The 23,518-nt window shown below is 43.7% G+C and overlaps 1 protein-coding gene across 3 annotated transcripts; it reads right to left on the reverse strand.

Moving 5' to 3' along the window:
* Positions 1–1,111: 1,111 nt before the first annotated feature.
* Positions 1,112–21,795, reverse strand: LOC308574588 (uncharacterized protein). 3 transcript variants are annotated; one of them, XM_081172587.1, is made up of 12 exons: positions 21,739–21,795; positions 20,582–20,835; positions 17,750–17,871; positions 15,261–15,306; positions 15,098–15,135; positions 14,356–15,002; positions 8,374–8,479; positions 7,569–7,715; positions 6,692–6,752; positions 5,938–6,104; positions 4,718–4,819; positions 1,112–3,330 (listed from the first exon to the last, which is right to left on the reverse strand). In XM_081172587.1, exons 2-12 carry the CDS (start codon positions 20,832–20,834, stop codon positions 3,208–3,210), a joined length of 1,812 nt encoding a protein of 603 aa, XP_081028713.1. In that variant the 5' UTR covers position 20,835; positions 21,739–21,795; the 3' UTR covers positions 1,112–3,207. The 3 variants fall into 3 exon arrangements, with proteins under 3 accessions (XP_081028713.1, XP_081028712.1, XP_081028714.1); XM_081172586.1 differs by lacking the exon at positions 21,739–21,795 and adding an exon at positions 20,948–21,157; XM_081172588.1 differs by lacking the exons at positions 4,718–4,819; positions 21,739–21,795.
* Positions 21,796–23,518: the final 1,723 nt, after the last annotated feature.

Genomic DNA, 23,518 nt, shown 5'->3' on the forward strand with positions numbered 1-23,518 from the left:
TTGATTAGCATTATAAGGCACCGTTATTGAAAGGAACTTACTTTTGACTAGGTATTATAATAAGAACTTGTCTATGAGAAACAGTATTCTTAGTTAAGATTATTGTTGCATTTATATCCCGCCTTGCCTTCAAGCAGCTCCAAGTGGCATGTTATTCTCACAACAACACTGTGACGTAGCTTAGGCTAAGAGGCAATGATTGATCCAAATTTGAACCCAGGACTGCCCAATTCCTAGTCCAACACTCTAACCACTCCACCACACTTCCTCTTCTAGTTAATTCCACATCTAGCAGGAAAGGAAATGCCTTTGCTGTGCTAAAGAGGTCCAGTGCAGAACCAACCTAACAGCACCCATAACAGCTGATTTTTCATCTAGGCTGTAAACCTGACTTTACAGAAGTGATGTTACACACACACACACACACACACACACACACACACACACACACACCAGTGAGTTGTGATTAGAGCCATTTGGCAATGCCTAACAGCCATCTTTCACATTCCTTGCAGTGAAACAACAGGCCTGCCAAGTGCTGAAAATTATAAATATTTATTGAAGGTGAGGGATGGAGGAAATGGATTAAGCTCCCAGATATTCTCAGAAAAAAGTATGTTTGTTATAGATTTCACAATGATTAAATAATGCACACACACAAAATTCAAAGTTAAATTTTCATAATCCACTAGAGCAAAAAATGTTTCTTACTGTGTATCACTGGGCCTATTTTGTACAAGTTATTTTGTGAATTCATTGCCAAGATGATTTTTGACTTTTATACATATCATCCACAGCCAGACTACAAATTCACCATCACTAATACAACCTCACTGTGCACACATAAAATCATAAAATTGAAGAGTTGGAAGGGTTCCCGAGGGTCATCTAGTCCAACCCCCTGAAATGCAGGAATTTCAACATGTGGTCCCCCATCCAATGCTTAGCTTTGCAAATGTACTAGCAGCTTTATGTACAGTTTTATGTACAAGTGCACCCTAGGACTGCAGTCTTGGAATCCTGATGCACCATTTTTATTTTCTGATTCTGGAGGAACTACACAGCCATATGTACAAGATGATTATTTCACTGCATTTGGAAGAATGTGACCTTTTAAAAATAGATATATTCTTTATTAGATCATTAAAGCATTGACAACCAAAATTCCAACTACTGACATAAAAAGTAACTATTAACATTACAGCAAATTAAAGACAGCACAGGGTAGTACATTAAGCTTATTATTCCAGAACATTACAAAAAAAATGCCCATCTTTCCATAAACTTATTGGATTGATTTGCATGTTTTCTCTTATAGTAGGTTGTACATTTTATGGTAGAGCGTGTACTTTTAAGTCAAAAATCATTAAAACAGCAGTAATCTTCAACTTCAGTCAACAAAACAGTTCAAAGAAAAATAAACTACATGGAAAAAACCCCAAACTTTCTCAACACCATAATCGATGTGCATTTACAAATATTTACCATTTATGAGGTTCATCTTATTATACACAATCTTTTGTTTGAAAAAATACATTTCCCATTGACATCAGTGGGAATTCTCCATGTTTACCAATTTGCTGGATATATTCAATTTGCTTTTTTTTTTAATTACAAAAACATTATTAGTATCGTATTGCTCCATGTGTAGCAACTAATGAAGTTTCACAGAAACCACTAACTTAAGAACCAAAGCTTACCAAAAGAAAGGGCAACATTTGGAACCGGACATAGAGCTATGAGCAAGTTGTTGAACAAAGAGGTAAAGTGCAGGTCTTGGTGTGCAGAGAGGGAGAGGAGGGGAAATCTCAAAGTGGAATCACTGTACACAGTATCTTCTAGCTAACTTTTGTCTATCATTAAACAGATCTGGCAGGTGGTTGTATTCCCTCGCCCCCCAAAAAACCTGTTTAACTTGCAGAAAACAAAAGAAAGCTGTTTCCACTACATGGGAAATGAGCTCTCCTAAAAAATTATTGCCCAACAGGAGTCTTCTTGAAACTTCTCTCTCTCTCTCTCTCTCTCTCTCTCTCTCTCTCTCTCTCTCTCTCCCTCCCTCCCTCTCTCTCTCTCTCTCTCACACACACACACACACAGAGCAGGAAAAAGTGATACCAGCTGATTGACAGGCAGACCAAGATTGGCCCATAGGCTGGAGGTTTCCCATCCCTGTGCTGGGTCCAATCTAAAAGATCCATAAATATAGGATGTCAGAGCAATGGATGCAATTCAGCCCCAACCTCAAATGATTTTAGCACAATCAACTTTGGACTGGATTGTGGCAGATGCTAGGTAGATTTTAGATTTCACTGATTAAAGAGGAAGGAAGGAAGGAAGGAAAGAAAGATTCATGATGCAAAGGAAATTGCACCTGTTGAATTGAACTGCAGTCTACAAAAGCTTGTGCCGTATTAAATGTCTTCATCTTGGAGATGGTACAAGAGGTTTGTATGCATGTTTGTTTGTTCACATAATACTGTATCGAGAGCTTTCACCAAAAATTCAGTGTACAGAATTATGGGGGAGCAGTTTTCACTCAGCCCTGGTGAAATGCCCAGCTCCATTTGTCCGGTTCCAGATTCATCTGTGCATTTCTTATACACACTCAAAACAACCTCCATAAACCTTGATTGCATCGATAAACAAAGCATTGTGGCTTTGCTGAAAATACATCCTCAGATCAAGGGTGGCTTTGTTTTCCCCAGGGTAACGCCAGAGATAAAACGCAGGTGCTCTGCCAATGAGATACAGAAGCCCTCCCTCTGTAGGGGACCAGTTTGAATTTTTGCATGGCAATAATCTGTGCCTGCTCCATGGGCCACTTGCTCCATGGACCACCATCCATTAAGGAGCATCTTCTCCTGCACTTGATATTTTGAGAGCAAGGTCATTTAAGGCAGGGGAGAAGACCTCAGAGCTTCTCTATCTTGACACATATGGCTTGGGGAAATAGAGCCAGCCTTTCCCATCTATAATCTTCAGTGTTCTCCCATTACAATTTTTCTGAGGACATGAATCCAGCAAAGCCCAAGCCTTCACAGGTTCAAAGACTTTTACTGTCTATTCTCAAGCTGTTCTTTCGCCAACAGCCTGGCAGAAATGGCACTCCAGGTTTCTTGAAGTCCATTGAGGCATCTGCGGGCTTCAGATCATCAAGTATACAGAGCCTGAAACACATCTGCTTCCTGGTGTGCTTAAGTGTCCTGTTTACATTGCACTTTCATGGGAACGGTCGAGGAAACTTGGAAAAGAAACCATTGGTGGCTCCACATCTTCTCCTTGCAAATACAGAAGGGCGATTTCATCTAGTCCAGAGAGCAAGCTGTAATCCTGGGCAAAGCGAAAGTATTCAATCAGTCTCATTTCCTAACACGGACAAGAGCTATGCATAAGCCAGGCTTCCACAGAATCTCAGCAAAGCTGTATTGACGGAAGAATCTGCATTTACTAAGGATATTAGCTTTAATTTAAAAAACAAAACAAAAAGGAAGGGCATTTCTACTTTTGAAGGTTGCAATGATATACGAGGCAGGGGGCGGGTACTGACTAATGAAACCCCCAAAGCCCCAGGGGCTGCTGAAGAAGACTCTCAGGGGGCAAAGGTGGGACTTCAGTGTCCCCTACAGCCTACTGCCAAGGCTGGGTTCTGCAAGTCTGCAACAGTAGCTGGCTATGCCAAGTACAGATTACCTGGTGCTTTGTAATGCCATGTATTCACCTTCTCTCCTGCCCTCAATCCCTAGAGTTATTTTGCAACTTCATTAGTGTGATCTGGGCTTAAAAAAAATAACAATGAGGCAATGTGTGTATGTTTCATTTAATTAAAGGATACAATTTTTTGCATTTCCCCCCCTAACTGTAAGTTTTTAAGCTCTGTTTAAAGTTGTTTTTTAAACTGTTGCAACCAAGCATGGGAACTTAGATACAGTGGCACCTCGGGTTAAGAACTTAATTCGTTCTGGAGGTCTGTGCTTAACCTGAAACTGTTCTTAACCTGAGGTACCACTTTAGCTAATGGGGCCTCCCGCTGCTGCCGCCACGCTGCCAGAGCATGATTTCTGTTCTCATCCTGAAGCAAAGTTCTTAACCCGAGGTACTATTTCTGGGTTAGCGGAGTCTGTAACCTGAAGCATATGTAACCTGAAGCGTCTGTAACCCAAGGTACCATTGTAGTAATAATAATAATAATAATAATAATAATAATAATAATAATACAGTTATACCTCGGGTTACAGACGCTTCAGGTTGTGTTTTTTTGGGTTACGGACGCGCCAAAAGCCGGAAGTACCGGAATGGGTTTCTTCCGGGTTTCAACGGTTGCGCATGCGCAGAAGGACTAAATTGCACTTTGCACATGCACAGAAGCGCCGAATCGCAACCCGCATGTGCGCAGACGTGGTGCTGCGGGTTGCGAACGTACCTCCCGCACAGATCACGTTCGCAACCCGAGCGTCCACTGTAATAGAGAACTAGGTTCTCCTTTAAATGATGCAAACTGGAACTGAATTTCTCCCACATTCCTACTCCCAAGTAACAACAACAACAACTGATTATTTATGCCCCGCCCATCTGGCTGGTTTTATGACTGAATGCTTCGTTCTCTTTCCTTTCTGTGTGTCATCCATAATACTTAAGGACCACACACACAAAAACTGGCAAAGCAACCAATCCTCTTGCAGTCTCCCTGCCACCCTTTTCACCAACCCAATAGAATTACCTGCTGCCTTTGGGACCTGTGAGTTTGGAAAAAACACATCAGTTCACTATTTTGCTGGACTTTTGCAAAATAATTTGAAACTTGACTTGATGAGTTTGTTCCCTAGGAAAAGAATAAGAGGGTAGTCATAGTCCCCTGGTTTGGATACAGCTTTTGCGTAGACATTATGCTCAGAGGAGATCCCAGCAAAACATGTCAACGAAAGAACATACATGTATCAAGAAGACTACCGGTATCTCTGGAACCAAGAGCAATTTAATACATGGGTTCCTAGCAGAGTGGCAGTGTGTCCTGCTTTAGGAGAATAGCTGCTTTAAATGCGCATTTTACATCTGACTTCCTCTAGTAATGCTTTCTTTTGAAAGGTTTAATATAATTTGCTTTGTCAACTTTGCTGTGTTAAATGTTCGTTCTGTACTTGATTTACTTTGCAACATTTTATTTTGAAATCTTTAAGCTACTATTTTAAGTTTCCTGTTAATTATGCTGCTTTGAATGTATATTTTATATTTGACTACCTTCAGCAATATTTTATTCCAGAGTGTTTCATTTGATGCTTTAATGTGTAGTAAACTGCTTTCAGATTTTTTTCTTAAAAATATAAAGCAATATAGAAATGAAAGGAATAGAAATAAAAACAACTTAGGTCCACTAATATTAATGGGTTTGCTCTGAGTAGAAGTTAGTTAGCTACCATCCACTATTTCCAAATTTGTATCTATGCACATGATTTACCGACACCAATTTTATGCCAGTTGGCACTCTCTTTTGTAGTACAGTCATACCTTGGAAGTCGAATGGAATCTGTTCCGAAAGTCCGCTCGACTTCCAAAATATTCAGAAACCAAAGTACAGCTTCTGATTGGCTTCAGGAAGCTCCTGCAGCCAATCAGAAGCTGTGGAAGCCCTGTCGGACGTTCAGCTTCCAAAAATAGTTCGCAAACCGGAACAGTCACTTCTGGGTTTGCGGCATTTGGGAGCAGAAAGGTTCAAGAACTAAGCTGTTCGAAAACCAAGGTACGACTGTACCACAAATCCTTTTTTTTTAAAAAAAAAAAAGTGAGAAAAGCCTCTGACAGTTGGCAAAACTCTCTTTTCTGATAGGAGAAAGGATACGAGTGAGCAGAAGGGGAAAGACCTGGTAAGAAAAAGACCCTACACCCACTCCAAAACCCTTCATAAAATCAAGCTACATTTCCGTTTGAGACCAAAGCACTTACTTGCTCCCATGGGTTGGCTCCCATTTGTATCAAGCACTTGATACCACTCAGTATCTGATCCTTACGGAGGTTCAGAAGCTTCCATGTCTCAGCCGAGAGATGGCGGCTGTCCAAGTCCATCGCGAGAGCGCAGTGAGCCAAAGCCGCGCACTGTATTGGCGTTAAGCCTGTTTAGAGAGGAGCAGAAGGAGCATTAGACACTGCAGGCCAAACCAGACGTGTGCTTAGCATGTAGCATGTGTTTTGCTCTCTATTCAATAATTATAGGCATGTGCCTGTCCAAATCACAGTGGGGAAAACAACAGAGAGTGGAGGCTCGTATCGTCACTTTCTCACTGTGGTTGGAACAGAGATCCCATCTCTTTCCCTGTGTGCTACTGGGAGACTGAGGGAGGGAATATCATTGGGGGGGAGTGAATAGATACGCCCCCCCCCATCACACACATTGCCTTCCCTGTAAACATTGGGCTCCCCCATGTCTGCAGTTAATTAAGGAAAAGCAAGATATGTGGCTGGTTTCTATGTATTAGGTCAGCCTTTCTCAACCTGTGGGTCCCCAGATGTTGTTGAACTACAACTCCCATCACCCCTAGCTAGCAAGGCCAGAGCTCAGGGATGATGGGAGTTGTGGTCCAACAACATCTGGGGACCTACAGGTTGAGAACAACTGTATTAGGTGCATGCCTTGATTGACAGATTGTATCCTAAGAGGCAGGAAGAGAGTTCCCTATCCTCACCAAACTTCTCCACATACCCTGATTGTCGGTTGCGTCTACTTCAACGTGGATGCCAACTTCCTGACAGCTTTTTAAGACCTGCCATGGAAAAAGAGACGTGGCTACTTTAAATATCCTGACTTCAGGCCGCAGTAAGAGTGGACCAAACAGCTGCAAAAAGATAGGCATGGACAAATCTCTCAAGTGTTGGTTTCTCTCCGTTTCTCATTTTTCTAATCTTAAATTTAGGTCGCATTTCTGCAGAATGTTGCGATTTTTTATAATAATAAAAAATGGTACGAATTCACCAGTATTTAGTGCAAAACTCTTATAATAAACACATTTTTGTATGCAGTTTTGACATATATACATACATATTTCTGCAAGCAGTTTCCCCAGATACCGTACACTTCCCACAATATTTTATTAATATATGCATGTATATGCACACTTTACTTACACACACACACATTTTTGTACACAGTCCTTGGCTGGAGAACTTCATTGCAAAATTCAGAGTGGTAGTAATTTTGAAGCATGGCTGTACCTCAGTCTGCATATTGTTTCAGGAAGTACAGTGGTACCTCGGGTTAAGTACTTAATTCGTTCCGGAGGTCCGTTCTTAACCCGAAACTGTTCTTAACCTGAAGCACCACTTTAGCTAATGGGGCCTCCTGGTGCCACCGTGCCGCCGGAGCACGATTTCTGTTCTCATCCTGAAGCAAAGTTCATAACCCAAGGTACTACTTCTGGGTTAGCGGATTCTGTAACCTGAAGCGTCTGTAACCCGAGGTACCACTGTACAGATTAGGTAGGTTTGGGTTTAAAGGTGACCTGGATTGAATTTTTCCCCATCTCTACCTCAAATTAATAGACATATAACCCAGCCAGGCCCCACTTTCAAACTCTACTTACTTCCAAGACTCTCAGATAACCCTTCTCAGCACAGAGGTGCAAGGGAGTCTTCTCTGAGCTGTCCCTCGCGTTTACATCAGCACCCAGAGACAGCAGATCACTGGCAATAAGATGATGGTTCTTTTGAGCTGCTATGTGCAATGCAGTCTTCGAAGGATTAAAAAAAAGATGGGGAAGGAGGGATAGAAATTTTGAGCAATTCACAAATGAGAGTAGCACCTTGTCACTGTGTTGTTAATATCACAACTGCTGCAATTTAGCAAGCAATAATCTTTACATCCATGCAAAGGGAAGAGGACCTGTCACGCCCCCCTGCTCTTCTAGGATGCTGCTAGACAACATTTCCCATTTCCTGATCGCTGGCCACACTGACTGGGGCTGACTGGAGTTGAAGTCCTAGCATATTTTGACAGCCACAGATTCCTCCTCTCTGCTTGAGCCTGTATGAGTTTCTACCACTGGTAGAGGAACAAGTGCAAGAGCAGTATCAAAAGCTGGCTTTCAGTTAACGTGAATTAGCGTTAGGGAGTGTGGCCTAGAAAAAAGTAAGACCCGCCATTCCATTTCCCCTTATGGGCTCCCTCCCCTTGCACCTTAAGATACTTATCATTCACAGACCAGTGAAAACACTCTTTTCCTGTTGACCTTTTGGGGATTAGTGGACAAATGGTTTCTGCATTTTAAAAAAATGCAGCTTGCAACTTTTCACTAAACCCCCTTTTTTGCTCTATTTCATGTGGTCCATTTCTATAAAATTACCGACAGCTGCCCTGCAAACAGCCTTCTGCTAAAAAGCAGCTCATACCTGTTTCGCTGCATTCTTCCCATCAAGTCTGTTGAGATGTGCAAACCTCCTTGCCAGTGCATATGCCAGCGCCCTTTTCCCCTGAGAAACAGCATTGTGAAGAAGCCTGGGCAGAAGGGGAGAGAAAAAGAGGGGAGTTTTGGTTTGGTTTCAGTAATGCCACAGGTGGTTCCAGGCCCTCCTAGTGTCCCTATTTTCCAAGGACAGTCCTGGATACACAGAAGCTGCCCTGGTTGATCCTGGAATGTCCCTCTTTTCCTTAGGACGTCCCTATTTTCATCGAAGAAATGTTGGAGGATATGGAGTTATGCAACCCCAGAGCCAAGGAGACAAGTAACTATGCAACCTTTGGAAGACATCCGAAGGAAGCTGTATAGGATTTTTTTTTAATGTTTAATGTTGTTTTATTATGTTTTTATATACAGTGGTACCTCAAGTTACATACGTTTCAGGTTACATACGCTTCAGGTTACAAACTCCGCTAACCCAGAAATAGTACCTCGGGTTAAGAACTTTGCTTCAGGTTGAGAACAGAAATTGTGCTCCGGCGGTGTGGCAGCAGCAGGAGGCCCCATTAGCTAAAGCGGTGCTTCAGGTTAAGAACAGTTTCAGGTTAAGAACGGACCTCCAGAACGAATTAAGTACTTAACCCGATGTACCACTGTATGTTGGAAGCTGCCGAGAGTGGCTGGGGCAATGCTGTCATATAAGCGGGGCATAAATAATAAAGTTGTTGTTGTTGAATAAGATGCCCTAGTTTCATCGGAGAAATGTTGGGGAGTATGTGGTTCTGCAAAACAGAGAAACAGCAGGGAAGGAGAGGCAGCTTGAATTCAAATGAGAGCTTCTGCTGCTGGGCAAATGTCAAAAGGATATTTTCACAGGCTCATAGGAAGTTGCCTCCCACTGAGATGCCGGGGATCAAACCTAGGACCTTCTGCATGCAAAGCAGATGCTCTTCCACTGAGCTAAAGCCCAGATACAATCCCCACCCCTGCTATTTGCAAATTTAACAAATAGTAACATAGGAAGCGGCTTTATGCTGAGTCAGCCCATTGGTCAATCTAGTTCAATACTGTCTACACTGACTGGCAACATCTCTCAAGGATTGCAGATGAGAAAACGCCTTCCTCTGCGTGGAGATTAAACTTTTGGGGAACTGGATTTAAGACTAGCGAAACATGAAACCAAATTTTGGGGGGAAACCTACCCCATCCCCAGATATCTATCCAAGCCCCAATACTTTCTTCCGTGGAGGTTTTTAAGGCAGAGGTTGCTTGATCATCTGTCATGGCTGCTTTAGTTGAGATTCCTGCATTGCAGGGGGTTGGACTAGATGACCCTCAGGGTCCCTTCCAACTCTACAATTCTATGATTCTATACATCACAGCGGTATGCTGGTTCAAAGTTATTCAGTTTCCAAATAAGGGGCACCGCCTCGCTTTGACTCAGCTCTGAAAGAGGAAAGGGATTTCCCTTTATTTTAGATCTAAGATTTAGAAGCAAATATTTGAAATAGAAACATACACATTTCTACTGAAATGGCTCATAAAACGTTGCTTTGTTTTGTTCCAGTTCCAGTGAATAGGCCCTCTGAGTTCTCTGGAAGTCTCCTCCCTGTTCCCTTATCAGTGACCTGACGCTGCTGGATAACCTTCTCATTCAGATTTATGGCCATCATGTTTGAAAAAAAAGGAAGGAAAGAAAATCGATGGCAGAGAAGCACCATCAGCTTCTGCCACTCCAAGAACTATGATAATGACATACAGTGGTACCTCGGGTTACAGACGCTTCAGGTTACAGACTCCGCTAACCCAGAAATAGTACCTCAGGTTAAGAACTTTGCTTCAGGATGAGAACAGAAATTGTGCGGCGGCATTGGGAGGCCCCATTAGCTAAAGTGGTACCTCAGGTTAAGAACAGTTTCAGGTTAAGAACGGACCTCCAGAACAAATTAACAAATTTGTGGTACAGAGGTACCACTGTATTGGTAAGTTAGCAATAAGAGGAATAGTAAAATTAGTGCTGTGGCTGAGAGGATAGGCAGAGGGCTTAGTCCCCAACACATCTATAATATGGGGATAATAATACCCATAAACCTGCTGGGACCAACTATATAGCAGTAAGATAGCTTCCAGGTTTCCCCAACCCCTTTTTCAAGATAGATCAGCCTTCACCAAGCTGATCTATGTTTTGGACTACAACTCCCAGGCTGGTGCTGATGGGACTTGGAGTCCAAAACATCTGGAAGGCACCAGTTTGGTAAAAGCCGGGCTATTTTATTTTTAAAATGAGGGTAAAAGGAAGAAAAACCTGGATGTGATGAAAAGTGCTCAAGGACTGTGGTTTTTAGCAGTATAGAGTGCAGGAGATATTATTCAGACTGAATTGTTAGATCGTGCTGGGTGTAGCAGGGAGTTCCAACTGCCCCAGGGGCTGCTGGGGCAAAGAAACATAGTGGAAGATCCCCTTTCACCCTTAAAAAATATAAAGGGCAGCTGTTCTTCAGATCTGCCTCTGGTGCTAAGTGGAATACAAGCCATGTCCTTGTAAGTCAGAGAGCAGGAGTAAAAAACAAAGAAAAGGTGTGTGGTGGTCTGTTAGCAGTGCTGGAGATTCCTTTTAGGTGACATGCTGGTTGAAGAGTAAAAAGAAGCCAGCTGGAGTAGTATTACCTAGTGATTAAAGGGCATGCAGACACCAGAAACAAAACCCCAGCTTTAACTGTATTATAGCATCTGCTTTGAATGCAGAAGGTTCCAGTTTCAATCCCAGGTACCTACTGGTAAAACTGGGAGAGAGTTCAAAAGCATGTCAAAGTGCAAGTAAATAAATAGGTACTGCTCCGGCGGGAAGGTAAACGGCGTTTCCGTGCGCTGCTCTGGTTCGCCAGAAGCAGCTTAGTCATGCTGGCCATATGACCAGGAAACTGTATGCCGGCTCCCTCGGCCAGTAAAGCGAGATGAGTGCCGAAACCCCAGAGTCAGCCACGACTGAATCTAATGGTCAGGGGTCCCTTTACCTTTATGATATATCTATAAGAAAGCCATTGTCCTCCAGATCCACAATCCCTTCCTTGGATGGTTTAAAACTTGAGATTTTAGGACTTCCGGGTTGGCGCCATCGATAATGGCGGACTCCCTCTGAGTCTCTGAGGGACCAGCTCCGCGGGATCGGGTCTGACCGCTGCGGCGAAGCGGGGGCCCTTTAAAAATCACAGGCGGGTGAAGCCTGTGAACGTGGGGACTCAGCGGGCACCTTTTGCGCCCCCCCCCAAATTGCGAAAGGAACCCTTTTAAGGGCTCCGGAGCGAGACGGGGTGAGCGGCACGGTGCTGAGAGTCGACTGCTTCTTCCGCGGAGTGAAGCCGCACAGCCGTTATCGGAGAGCGCTGACGTCTTCCTGGGACAATTTGACTTTGAAAGCAACTACCCGTGAGTAGGATTAAATTGGATTTAAAAGGAAAAACAAGTAAATTCGGCACCGAAGCGGGAAGGTATAAACAGGAAGTCTGCCTTCCTTTCTTGTAAATAGATCAAAGCAAAGAGACTGTAAGCGGAAACTCTGAAAGACGCTTGAAAAAAGATTTAAATCTCAACATCAGGAAAGCAATCTCCCCTCCGGATTGCAGGAGAGGAAGGGGGAAAGGTTTGAACTGTATTTATCTGCAAAAAAAAGGGGGAAAGGAAGCTAAAATCCACCGCCTAAAACCTGGGAACGGACTGCCCCGAGATAAGGAATGCTGCTCTGTGGAAAGCCTATCGGTAAGCAGAGGACTTTTGACAGTTAACTCTGCAAAAGAGATACAGTGTTTCTGAACCTCTCCTGGTTTTAAAGTAACTGATTAAGTGCAACTGAAACTGTTGTTTTTATGTGAACTGGGGGACCTATAAGGACTATTTTTCTTTTTTTAAAGTTGCAAGCTTTGGCTGTTACTGTGTCCCCCTAGAGGAGGCTTGACATTGTTACAATAACAACTGGGCTAGAGGAATTTTCCATTTCAAAACAAATTCCAGCCGTGGGATCGACCTTGGACTCTCATGAGAGTGTTATGGCAGATGGAAGAGGAAAGTTAGAGTTGATGCAGGAAAAAACTACTAGGTCTGGCATATGGAGGCATATAATTCGGTCAAGAAAATTGGTTTCCAGGTGGAAAAATCAAAATTAGAAACAGAACTGTTAGAACCCAAAACTAAGATTTTGTCAAAGATGTATAACTTGCTGTTGAAATGGAATACTCAGGATGAAACGGTGAAATCTGCTATGATTAAATGGGCACAAGATGTTGGACATAACATAATGATGGCTGACTGGGAACAGTTATGGACCACAGGTATGAAGTTTACGGCATGTAATGCCTTAAGAGAGAATATTATGAAAATGGTATACAGGTGGTACATGACCCCAGTCAAGCTTATCATATATCATCTGCCCGGTAATAAATGTTGGAAATGTAAAGAAACTGAAGGTACATTCTTTCACCTTTTGTGGACGTGCCCAAGGATTAAGGCTTTCTGGGAGATGATATATAATGAATTGAAAAAGGTATTTAAATATACCTTCTTGAAGAAACCAGAGGCCTTTCTCCTAGGCATAGTCGGCCAATTAGTGCCAAAGAAAGACAGAACTTTTTTTATGTATGCCACAACAGCAGCAAGAATACTCATTGCAAAGTATTGGAAGACACAAGATCTACCCACCCTGGAAGAATGGCAGATGAAGGTGATGGACTACATGGAATTGGCGGAAATGACTGGCAGAATCCGAGACCAGGGAGAAGAGTTGGTGGAAGAAGATTGGAAGAAATTTAAAGACCATCTACAGAAATATTGTAAAATTAATGAATGTTAGAATGATGTTGGATAGAAATTAAGTGGTTTTCGGCTGTAATACTATAAGGGAATATGAAAAATGGATTATTAATACGTAAAAAATTAACGTTACAATATTTTAAGATTTTAAGATTAAAGATTAGGATAAACAAAGAGGGTAAGGATTTGCTGAACCAACAAACTGAACTGGAATACAAAAAAGGGAGGCGTGAGGAGGTCCGGGAAATAAGCTAATGAAAAATAAGTAATGGAAAGAATGAGTTGTTTTTAACCATTTTTATTTTGTATTTTTATTTTGTATTTTTTTATTTTATTTTTTTCACTTTGTAATACTTTGAAAATCTTAATAAATATCTTATAAAAAATAAAACTTGAGATTTTAAGCCATGGCATTTACTAAAATTCATTACCAAATTCTTCCCTTCCCTTTCTCCCTAGTTATTGGTATTTGGCTTCAAGTTTGTTGGGGCAGGGAACTGCCCCCTCCTCACTTTTGTTTTGCACATGTTACTCTGAACATTGCAATGGACACCGGTCAGAAAGTAAACACACAGACTCACAGCAGCTTTCAGGATACATCTGTGAACCGCAATGAAATGAAACAAAGGCCATGGGGAAAAGGTAGCAAGAATCGTGGGGCGTATAACCATTCCATCACCCAAGTTACAAAGGGTTTTGTTAAAAGATGTTTTAACTTTTTAAAGTATTGTCACCAGAAGGAGGAGGAGTATCAGGAAGAGTAGATTAAATTTAATGATTATTTAGTTAAATATGTTAAGTTAAATTAACTGAAAACAGCTTGCAGATACTTAATTGGTTTAGGGTTTTATTTATGTTAAGTGATGAATTAATATGTTAATATGTTTAATTTCATAAAGTGAAGATTTAAGGATGTTAATGTTTAAGTTAAATTTTATAAGAATTATGATTTGGGAAACCGTTAAAAGCATATGAAATGAAATTCAACCAAGGGGAAGCAGGGAAGTCACTTAACAAAGTTAGTAAGTGTAATTTTCAATAAGGCTATGATTTATGTTTGTTTGTCTTATGTGTTTGTTTGTTTATAATACTGTGAAAACCAATAATTTTTTTTGAAAAAAATAATAAAAAATAAAGTATTGTCAGGTGCAAAACCAAACCACTGACCAACCTGTTCCCATTTCTATCCGACATGAGCAACTTGTCCACCGTGATGCCCCTGAGCCGACTCTCCTCGCGGCAGAGCTGGAATTGGAAGAAAGAAATAGTAGGAGCCTCCTGGTCCATGGAAGACCACGCACTTGCCTTCAGGCATCCCCTGCCATGCAAGGCAGCAGTGTCCTCTTCCAAAGTCGCTGGCAAAGCCTGCCCCAGTGGGTCGTGGCAGTGAGGCCTAATCTCCTTGGCAAAGCCTTGGGAACTCTCCCCAGGATGTTCAACAGACCCATTCCCCAGCCAGCATCTTTCTTCCACGCAGGAATTCTGGAACGTGTCGATCAGATCCAGAGGTTGTTGCGTCTTTCTGCACTCAAATCCATGGGAAATCTCAGCACGTGGATGAGGCAATGCGCCTGAAGCAGACAACGGCTGAAATCTGACAGGCTCCCAGCCGCTTCTCAGCCAGTTGCCATCTGGTTGTGAGTTGCCGTTGGTTTCCCACCAGGGAGGCGGAAATCCCTGGGTCGTGCCATGCGGGAACTGTGTAGGCAACTGAGGCTCTAGCTTGGAGTGGCTCTTGTTCAGGTCTTCCTGAAGTACTTCGACTAGGATGTCCAAGTCCTCCGTGCTTTTTAAGGCTGTCTGAGCCTGACAGCAGTTCTTTAAAAAGAAGAGAAAGAAATGAATGTGTGAGGTCTGCGGTCTGATTTGCTTGGGAAATGCTGGCTACGGAAGAGAGAAAGTGTCCCACATACTTGCTTGTCATGCCTTTCTGAGCGAGCTCTTTTTTTCCCTGTACAGGAAGAAAGAAATATATAAATATCCATAGGTATTCACTTACCAAGACAATTAAAGCAAGGGTTTTTGCATGTAGGGTTGCCCCATACCTACGCACACATGTTTTTCTCCTTTTTTTACCTGCTCTTCCTGAAGACCTTTTGGTATTTGCTTTTGCAGGTGTTTCCTATGGAATGAAAAAAATGTATTTGGGAAATTATCAACCTTGATTAGATGGATCAGCCTCAACCTAGTGCCCTCCAGAGGTTTTGGACTATAACTCCCATCAGTCCCGGCCAGCACAGTTGTAGACAGACTGCCTGAGATGTCTCATTGACTGGGGCAAAAGCTGGAAAAAATGGCAGTGACACAAGCAGGGGAAGCCCTGTGATCTCAAGGTGATCCCTTCTACAAATCGAGCTTCAGTTGTAGCCAACTTTTCTCTTCCAGAGAAGTAGCCCAGAAACTCACACTTTTAGTGTGTGACTCTTAGTGGAAGGATAGATGTCAATACCGAACACAAAGTTTGATTCCCTGACCACTATCCCACCAGTACTAGAAAAGTGAACTAGGGTGTTTTCAGACAAGGTCATAATTGGTAAACGAGTTTTGGCATTAAGTGGTGTGTAAATTAACTGAAAGCTAATACTACAAAAAACAGCAACAAGCAATAATTTAGCAAAATGAGCAAGAGGATAAAGGAAATATTACTGGCATGGAATCCTATCAGAGGTGATACCACCAGGAAGGAATAGGAATAAAAGGGTAGGAATTAGTCACCTTTTAGGAAAAATTATTACTGTATAGCATTTGGGGCACTTTTAGTGGAGAATGTGGTCGATTATTTGTAAGTATGGAAGAGTGGGAGACAGACAGGAATGACCTAAGGGACTGAACCCAAGGGGAAATTCTCTTGTACAGACACCACTGAGATTAGCAGGCACTGTAGGCCTTTCCTCCAATGATGCTTGTGCAGGAGATCTCCCCTTTGCGCTGTGTCTGCAGCTGCTAATCCTCTTTAATAAGCACTCTTGACAATGTTGTGCTTGACAAAGGGCTTATACCGCATTTTTCGCCCTATAGGACGCACTTTTTCCCCTCCAAAAATGAAGGGGAAATGTGTGTGCGTCCTATGGGGCGAATGCAGGCTTTCGCTGAAGCCTGGAGAGCGAGAGGGGTCGGTGCGCACCGACCCCTCTTGCTCTCCAGGCTTCAGGAAGCTCTGCACAACCCTCGGGAGACCAGCTCTGCACAACACTAGGGAGCCCGGCGGGAAGTCGCACTGGGCTCCCGAGAGCTGCGCAGAGCTGCCTGCAGTCCCGGGCTTTGCACAGCTCTGCGCAGCCCTAGGGAGCCCGGCAGGAAGTCGCACCGGGCTCTTGAGGGCTGCGCAGAGCTGCCTGCAGTCCCGGGCTTCGCGCAGTTCTGCACAACACTAGGGAGCCCGACGGGAAGTCGCGCCAGTCTCCCGAGGGTTGCGCAGAGCTGCCTGCATTTTGAAGCCTGGGGCACGCTGAAGAGCGCGCCCGGGCTTTGCGCAGCTCTCCGCAAGCCTGGGGAGACCGGCATGACTTCCCGCCAGGCTCCCTAGGCTTGCGGATAGCAGGCTGTTCTCGGGGCTGGGGTCGGGGGAAGCTCAGGCTTCCCCCGCGCCTGGGGGGGAAATGTTTTTTCTGTATTTCCCCCCACCCCAAAAAAACCTAGGTGCATCCTATGGGGCGGTGCGTCCTATGGGGCGAAAAATACGGTATATAACGTGACAGCAGAGGAAGCCATATAAAGGGAAAGCTGCCTTAGCACTTGTACCCCCAGAAGATTGCTGTAGCCTGTGGGAAAACATCTGCAAGTTGCAAAGATCTGCTCCTGCCAACCTAGCAGTTCTAAAGCATGTCAAAGTCCAAGTAGATAAATAGGTACCGCACCGGCGGGAAGGTAAACGGCGTTTCCGTGCGCTGCTCTGGTTCGCCAGAAGTGGCTTAGTCCTGCTGGCCACATGACCCGGAAGCTGTACGCCGGCTCCCTCGGCCAGTAAAGCGAGATGAGTGCCGCAACACCAGAGTCGGTCACAACTGGACCTAATGGTCAGGGGTCCCTTTACCTTTACCCCTGTTCTATGGAATGGCACTTTCCAGATACAACTGAAAATGTTTTCTTTGTTCCAACAGGCTAAATAAATGAGTCTTTGCCATGAATGTCTGTTTTGTACAGGCAGCATCCATTTGCATGGGGGCGCGTTCCATTCCTGGCCCCCACATGCATTGGCAGAGCACACATAAGCCAGTTCCGTTCCTACCCCTGCCTCTTCCAGGCCCAAAAGGACCCACACATCGGTGGTCATGCATCAACTGCACACACCTAAAATGGTCTCCACCTGCACAGGATTGTTTTAGTTTTATTTTAAAGGTATCCACTGTTTTTAATAAATGAATGACAATGATGAAAGTAAACGGGGCAGGAAGAACATGGAGTTAATTAATGGAAGGAAGTGTGCATCTCCATCTTGGGAATCATAATAATTTGAGTTGGCTCCATAGCCTAGCAAAACAAGAGAAGGTGCAAGGGGCATCTCACAGTGGAAACAGCCTGATCTTCATTATCCTCATTCTCAGGAAATGGGATGGGTATCTTACCCTGATGTCACTGGACTCTGTCCCTTTGGAGAGACGGATTTTTCTCAGCAGTTCACACACCGGCATTTTTACCCTCACACCCACATACTGCTTCTGAGGGGCACCCACAGTCAGTGCTGAACCTGGAAAAATAAATAAATCAAAAGGTGGTGACATGCATTTACAGAGGGCCTGATCCATGCTTCTCAGCTGGTGTTCCCAAAGCAGTATATAAACACCACTGGATAAACCAATAATTTTTAATATATATATATATCAAAATTTAAATAATTAAAAAATGTTTTTTTAAAAAAACAACAACCACCCAGAACATAAACAATGGCATCTGATGTTCTGTGAAGCTGGGAATCTTTAGCTGAGTTTTTCCCCTCCTTGCTAAAGTACAATTCCTAGGATGCTTTGGACGGAAGCCATGATGGCAAAAGGGGAATGAAAGCAATTCAGGTTTTTCAGTATAGAGAAGACCTCAGTGTTGCCCAGCTATGCCCTTTGGCAGGTAATGCAATCATTTCTACTCTTGTGCGCTTGTTTGGAGGAAGGTTTTGTTTAGGAGCTGTGTATTTCAGCATACTGGCCCTGCAATATGCTTTTATTTCTCTCACCTGAGTGGGTGATTGAAATACTTTTGCTACCATAGTGGATTCCACCAGCCTTTGCATATTCACTGACAACAGGAAATTCCTTGAAATCCTGCCAATTTCAAAATGCTTGGCACTCAAAAGGCCTCCCATGAATAATGATAAGCATCTTATTAATCAAGTCTTCCTATCACTACCATCAACACTTCTAGGAACTGGTCATGGAGAACAATGTTTGGGCCCAGAGCCTGCCTGCAAAAAAAGAGAACATTGCAATCCCAGTTTGGGGATGGGCAAATCTGTCAATGTGGGTTTCTCATTTTTCCCCAATCTTAAGTTCAGTTCTCCACATTTTCACATCAGTTTGCATTAAAAAAAAAAGTTCTAATGAAAATTCACCACTATTTTAAGGTGTATTTCTCTTAATACACACTTTTTTATATCATAATCTTGCCCCAAATACACATTTTTGCAAATCAATGTTTCCTAATAGAACACATTCCTGAATTTTATCCTCACCAACTGATGCATTTTTATGCCCCCAGTACCCTAGAATCTCCATTTCTGTACATATTACCTGGCTGCAGAAACACACTGCAAAAATTGGGGAAGTGCAGATTTTGAAGGATGCCTGTGCTTCAGTGCAGGTATTGCTTAGGAAAGTACAAATTAGGTAAGTCAGCCTTGAAATGTGAACTAAATGGAATCTCTCTCCCTCAATCCTATCCTAGGATCTGGGACCAAGCTCTGTTGACCTTGTGGTGGGGGTTCTGAGGTTTCTCTCAGTGAAGATGCATGAAGTTGAGGTGCAACTTTCCTCTCCAGATGTCTCAATTGTAATACTAACGGTCTCTTTAGATGTTTGGGTCCTCATTTCACAGTTATTAGCTGCACTTGTCTGTATGGAATTCAATTCTTGTTATAGCCTTGAAAGGTTCAGCAACTCAGTAAATTTGGAAGTGACACCAAAAGTCACCCAGTGACATCTGAAGTGAAAATGTTTTATGAAGAGGGGTAGCATATTGGTCCAGAGCCTGGGCTGGGAGTTCTTTCAAACGTCACCTCTGCTATCCAGCTCTCTACAAGACATATGCACACCACAGAATTAAACTGGTTTAACTTCTGTATCCTCATACTATATTAGAGTGCTAGGAATTTTAGTTGCAGAGAAATAGGAATATCTAACAGAACATTCTCAGTCCCTCACGTCAAACTACAGTTCTCAGGATTCTTTGAGGGAATCCACAATGGTTAAAGTGGTATAAAACAGATAAAAGTTTGAAAATGTGGAAACACCCTGGGTGTCCGTAAGCAAGCTACTTATCCACACTCTCATGTCCTCTGCCAAAAATATGGGCTACCAAGGCTGACCAAACCTTTCCAGAGGTTTGGAAATAATACTGATACAGTGCATCTGAAGTGCTTTGAACACTGGGCTTACATAACGTATTAGGATAATGGTGCTTTCACAATCAAAATCCACTTTGAGCCTCTTTCCTGTCGTTCGTGACGCATGTGGACACCATTAACACATGGCAGAATGCAAAACAAAGCCGCAGTCAATTTGCACGCCCCATCAGTCTAATGCAGAATGCAGATGTGCACAGTTCACTTCTGTGTTCTTCCAAAAACACTGCAGGAAATCCCCTTCACAGTGCAGGCCAATAGAGATTGCAACACACTTATATAGGAAGCCGCCTTACACTCCATAAAACCATCGGCCTGCCTAGCTCAGTACTGTTTGCACAGACTTGCAGTGGCTCTCAAGGATTTCTGGCACAGAATCTCTCTAAGCTCTCCCTGGATTTGCCAGGGATTGAGCCAGGGACCTTTTGCATGCACAACCCCTAAGCTACGGCCCTTCCCTTATATACCAAGGGCACTTCCTATATACAGTGGACACTCAGGTTGCAAACATGATCCGTGCGGGACGCACGTTCGCAACCCGTAGCGGCGCGTCTGCAAAGCGCGATTTAGCACTTGTGCACATGTGTGACCGCTGAAACCCAGAAGTAACTCGTTCTGGTACTTCTGGGTTTCAGCAGGTCTGTACCCCAAAAAAAACGCAACCTGAAGCGTCTGTAACCCGAGGTAGGACTGTACTCAGGTCACTATCCCCAGGGAATTTCTCTTGCACACTAACATATATCACAAGAAGCAGGTCAGAAACCAGTCCGTTTTCTTGCCTGATGAAATGACCGCAAATAATGTTGCACGACAGTGTTCAATTATGCACAGAAAGGTTTCATCTTACCTTTCCTGGCAGGCAGCTCCTGAACCTTAGCTGGAGATGTATTCCAGGTAGTGGATTCCACACTGCTGAGTTCGGTTAATCCAGAAGCTGGTAAAGATGGGCTCTGTTGAAAATAGCTTTTGGGACTGGCTGTTTCCCCTGGCATAGGAGACCCCTGGTCCTCTGCATAGCCATAACCTTCCTTGGCACAGATATCTGGGCTGGCTGTCAATGGCTGGGTATCCGATTGAACTACTTTCACCAGTGCTTCCATCCTGCAGAAAGAAGATTACATTCCCTTGATGAGGCTCACTTTCCTACTCATTGCCAAGGGTGCATGATTCCGCATGTGAGCGCCATCACTGTCCAAACTAAACTCCCACTTACTGGGAGGAATTCTGGGTGGTGACCAAGCTTAGGTTGTCTGTTCCCCTATGGTAGAAGCTGGTGGAGGCAGCATCCTCTGACTTTACTTGCTCATGAAAGCAAGAGGGGAAATATTTACAGGATAAAATCAATCTGGGTTGTAACCTGTCAGGTTCTGGAAGCCGTTTCTGGGTGTTTCAAAGCCTGTTCCCTGCCTACTTTTAAAAAAGAAAAAGATAATTTATACCCAGGTAACTCTGGATAGACGTCAGTTGTCAGTAAGAAACCACACCCTGTTTCCCAATTAAGCTGTAGAAGCAGCTGACTGACAGATAACGTAGGCGGCAAAAGGCAGAAAAACAATGAAAAAAACGTAATTGGCAGCGGCAGGTAGCTAATATTAAACAGCTGCACAGAATGATCCTGTTAGCAGATTGCAAGGGGAAGCAAACATCTTGCACTCTGTTATACAACTCGTTCACCCCAGACTGAAACCTTGCAGTCTAAGGTACTGCTCACAGCTCACAGTTTGCTCAAGGTCCTCAAAAACTACATGCTCTGACTGCTTCCCCTCCGCAGTCTAGTGTTTCCACTAGAGGGGAACAACCTTCCCATTCAAAAGCACAGAGAGATTCACAGCTATCAGGAGTCCCCTAGGGTTACCATGGTAACTATTCAGTCACTACTGCCTCAAGGGAAGGAACTAGGCCTCAAGCCTGCCCTCCATTTAATAAAACATTCTGCCTACAGTTCCAGTTGTGTGAATATAGGAAGGTGCCTTATACTAGCAGGCAACTGGTCATTGCCCGCACCAGTGGTAGTAACCCAGTGGTCCTGTGCCAGTCAGTGGGCAGGGATGATGGGAGGTGAAGGTCCTCTCCATCCCAATGTGGTCCTGAATCTTTCCCCCTTTTAATGTGCCCCCCTCCCCCACATTCCTTGGGAAGTTAAAAAAAAAAAGGCCAGGATTGCATTTGCACTTAGGACACAGCTGAGGGCCAGCAGCAGGGAACAAATGTGCAGGCTAAACCCCAGAACAATTTCCCTCCATTGTATCGGGACACAACCACAACAAAATATTATCGTTTCTTCTTCTTATGAAGCAACAGTGCAATCGTACATGTCTTTGCTTTAGCAAACAGCTTCAAGGGTGAAAGGGGACCCCTCAGCAAAGTTCTAGCAGCTGGGACTCAATACTAAATTACTGAGTATTGTGGTTAAAGGTAAAGGAACCACTGACCATTAGGTCCAGTCGAGACCGACTCTGGGGTTGCGGCGCTCATCTCGCTTTATTGGCCGAGGGAGCCGGCACACAGCTTCCGGGTCATGTGGCCAGCATGACTAACTCGCTTCTGGCGAACCAGAGCAGCGCACGGAAATGCCGTTTACCTTCCTGCCGGAGCAGTACCTATTTATCTACTTGCACTTTGACGTTCTTTTGAACTGCTAGGTTGGCAGGAGCAGGGACCAAGCAACGGGAGCTCACCCTGTCGCGGGGATTTGAACCGCCAACCTTCTGATCGGCAAGTCCTAGGCTCTGTGGTTTAAGCCACAGCGCCACCCGCTTACAGATCACAAATTGAGCCACTGTCTTGAAAATGCCATATACCTTACTGTATCTTTGCAAGTAAGACCACAGATAACTAATCCTCAACATTTCACTTGCTCACGCTGGTCTCATTTAAGTGCCTCTCTCCCCCCCCCCCTTTCTCCTTCTCTCTCTCTGCGTGTACACACACATGAAGGAAGTACTGTTTAATAATAAAATAATAAAAAGGATAACCCCTGTTATTAATTAACTCGTGCATTTAACTCTGTCATAGTTTCTGTCATAGTCATGCTGATTTAGCAGAATAAACAGGACCTCCAAAAAGGTCCACCACTGACTACTGGCCGCAACCCTCCAGGGTTTCTGGCAGGAAATACTCCCAGCCCTGAGGTGCTGTATGACATTAGTGTTTTCAAAGAACTGTAAGGTGCTCAGTGCACATCTGCACCATCTATTTAAAGCACATCTAACAAACGTTTAAAGCATATGACACCTCCCAAAGAATCTTGGGAACTGTAGTTTCCTCACAACCATTAACAAACTACAGTTCCCATGATTCTTTGGGGGAAGTCATGTATTTTAAATTTGTGTTGGATCTGCTTTAAATTGATGTGCCCACAGATAGATTTGGTGGCAGTGTGAGAACAAAAGACAGGGTTTTTTTCCTCCCTTGGCAGGGGGTTGGACTCGATGGCCCTTGTGGTCTCTTCCAACTCTATGATTCTATGATTCTAAGAAAACTGCCAAATTGATTGCAAGCATTTTTAATTCAAACCAGTGTGGCAGTTGAGACCAGTTCTCTCCTAGGGGAGGGTCCAGGAAAGCAAGTATCAAAATGCAAGCGTGGCTGACTGGCTCCTTCTAGGAATCATATTAGTATCAACTCTGTGCTCTTCACACAAGATTAGCAGCACAGATAGAGTATTTTAATCCCTCAGCATTTCGAACCACTCAGACTTTCCAGGACTTGTCCTGCATGCCTAACTTGGATGTTTGTTTTTTAAATACTGCCTACGGCAAAGGCTAGGAATGGGAACACCAGT

Source organism: Podarcis bocagei (assembly GCF_964188305.1).
Source record: "Podarcis bocagei genome assembly, chromosome: 15".
NCBI lineage: Eukaryota > Metazoa > Chordata > Lepidosauria > Squamata > Lacertidae > Podarcis > Podarcis bocagei.

Bases quoted from the DNA above. Each gene is read 5' to 3' on its own strand.
- LOC308574588 (XM_081172587.1), bottom strand. From the start codon at position 20,834: ATGGAAGCACTGGTGAAAGTAGTTCAATCGGATACCCAGCCATTGACA. The intron at 15,003-15,097 runs GTATGTGGGACA...TTCTTTTTAAAG, and splicing joins CAGAAAGGCATGACAAGCAA to AACTGCTGTCAGGCTCAGAC. The intron at 3,331-4,717 runs GTAATTCTATTG...CGCTTTGCCCAG, and splicing joins ACAGGTCCCAAAGGCAGCAG to GATTACAGCTTGCTCTCTGG.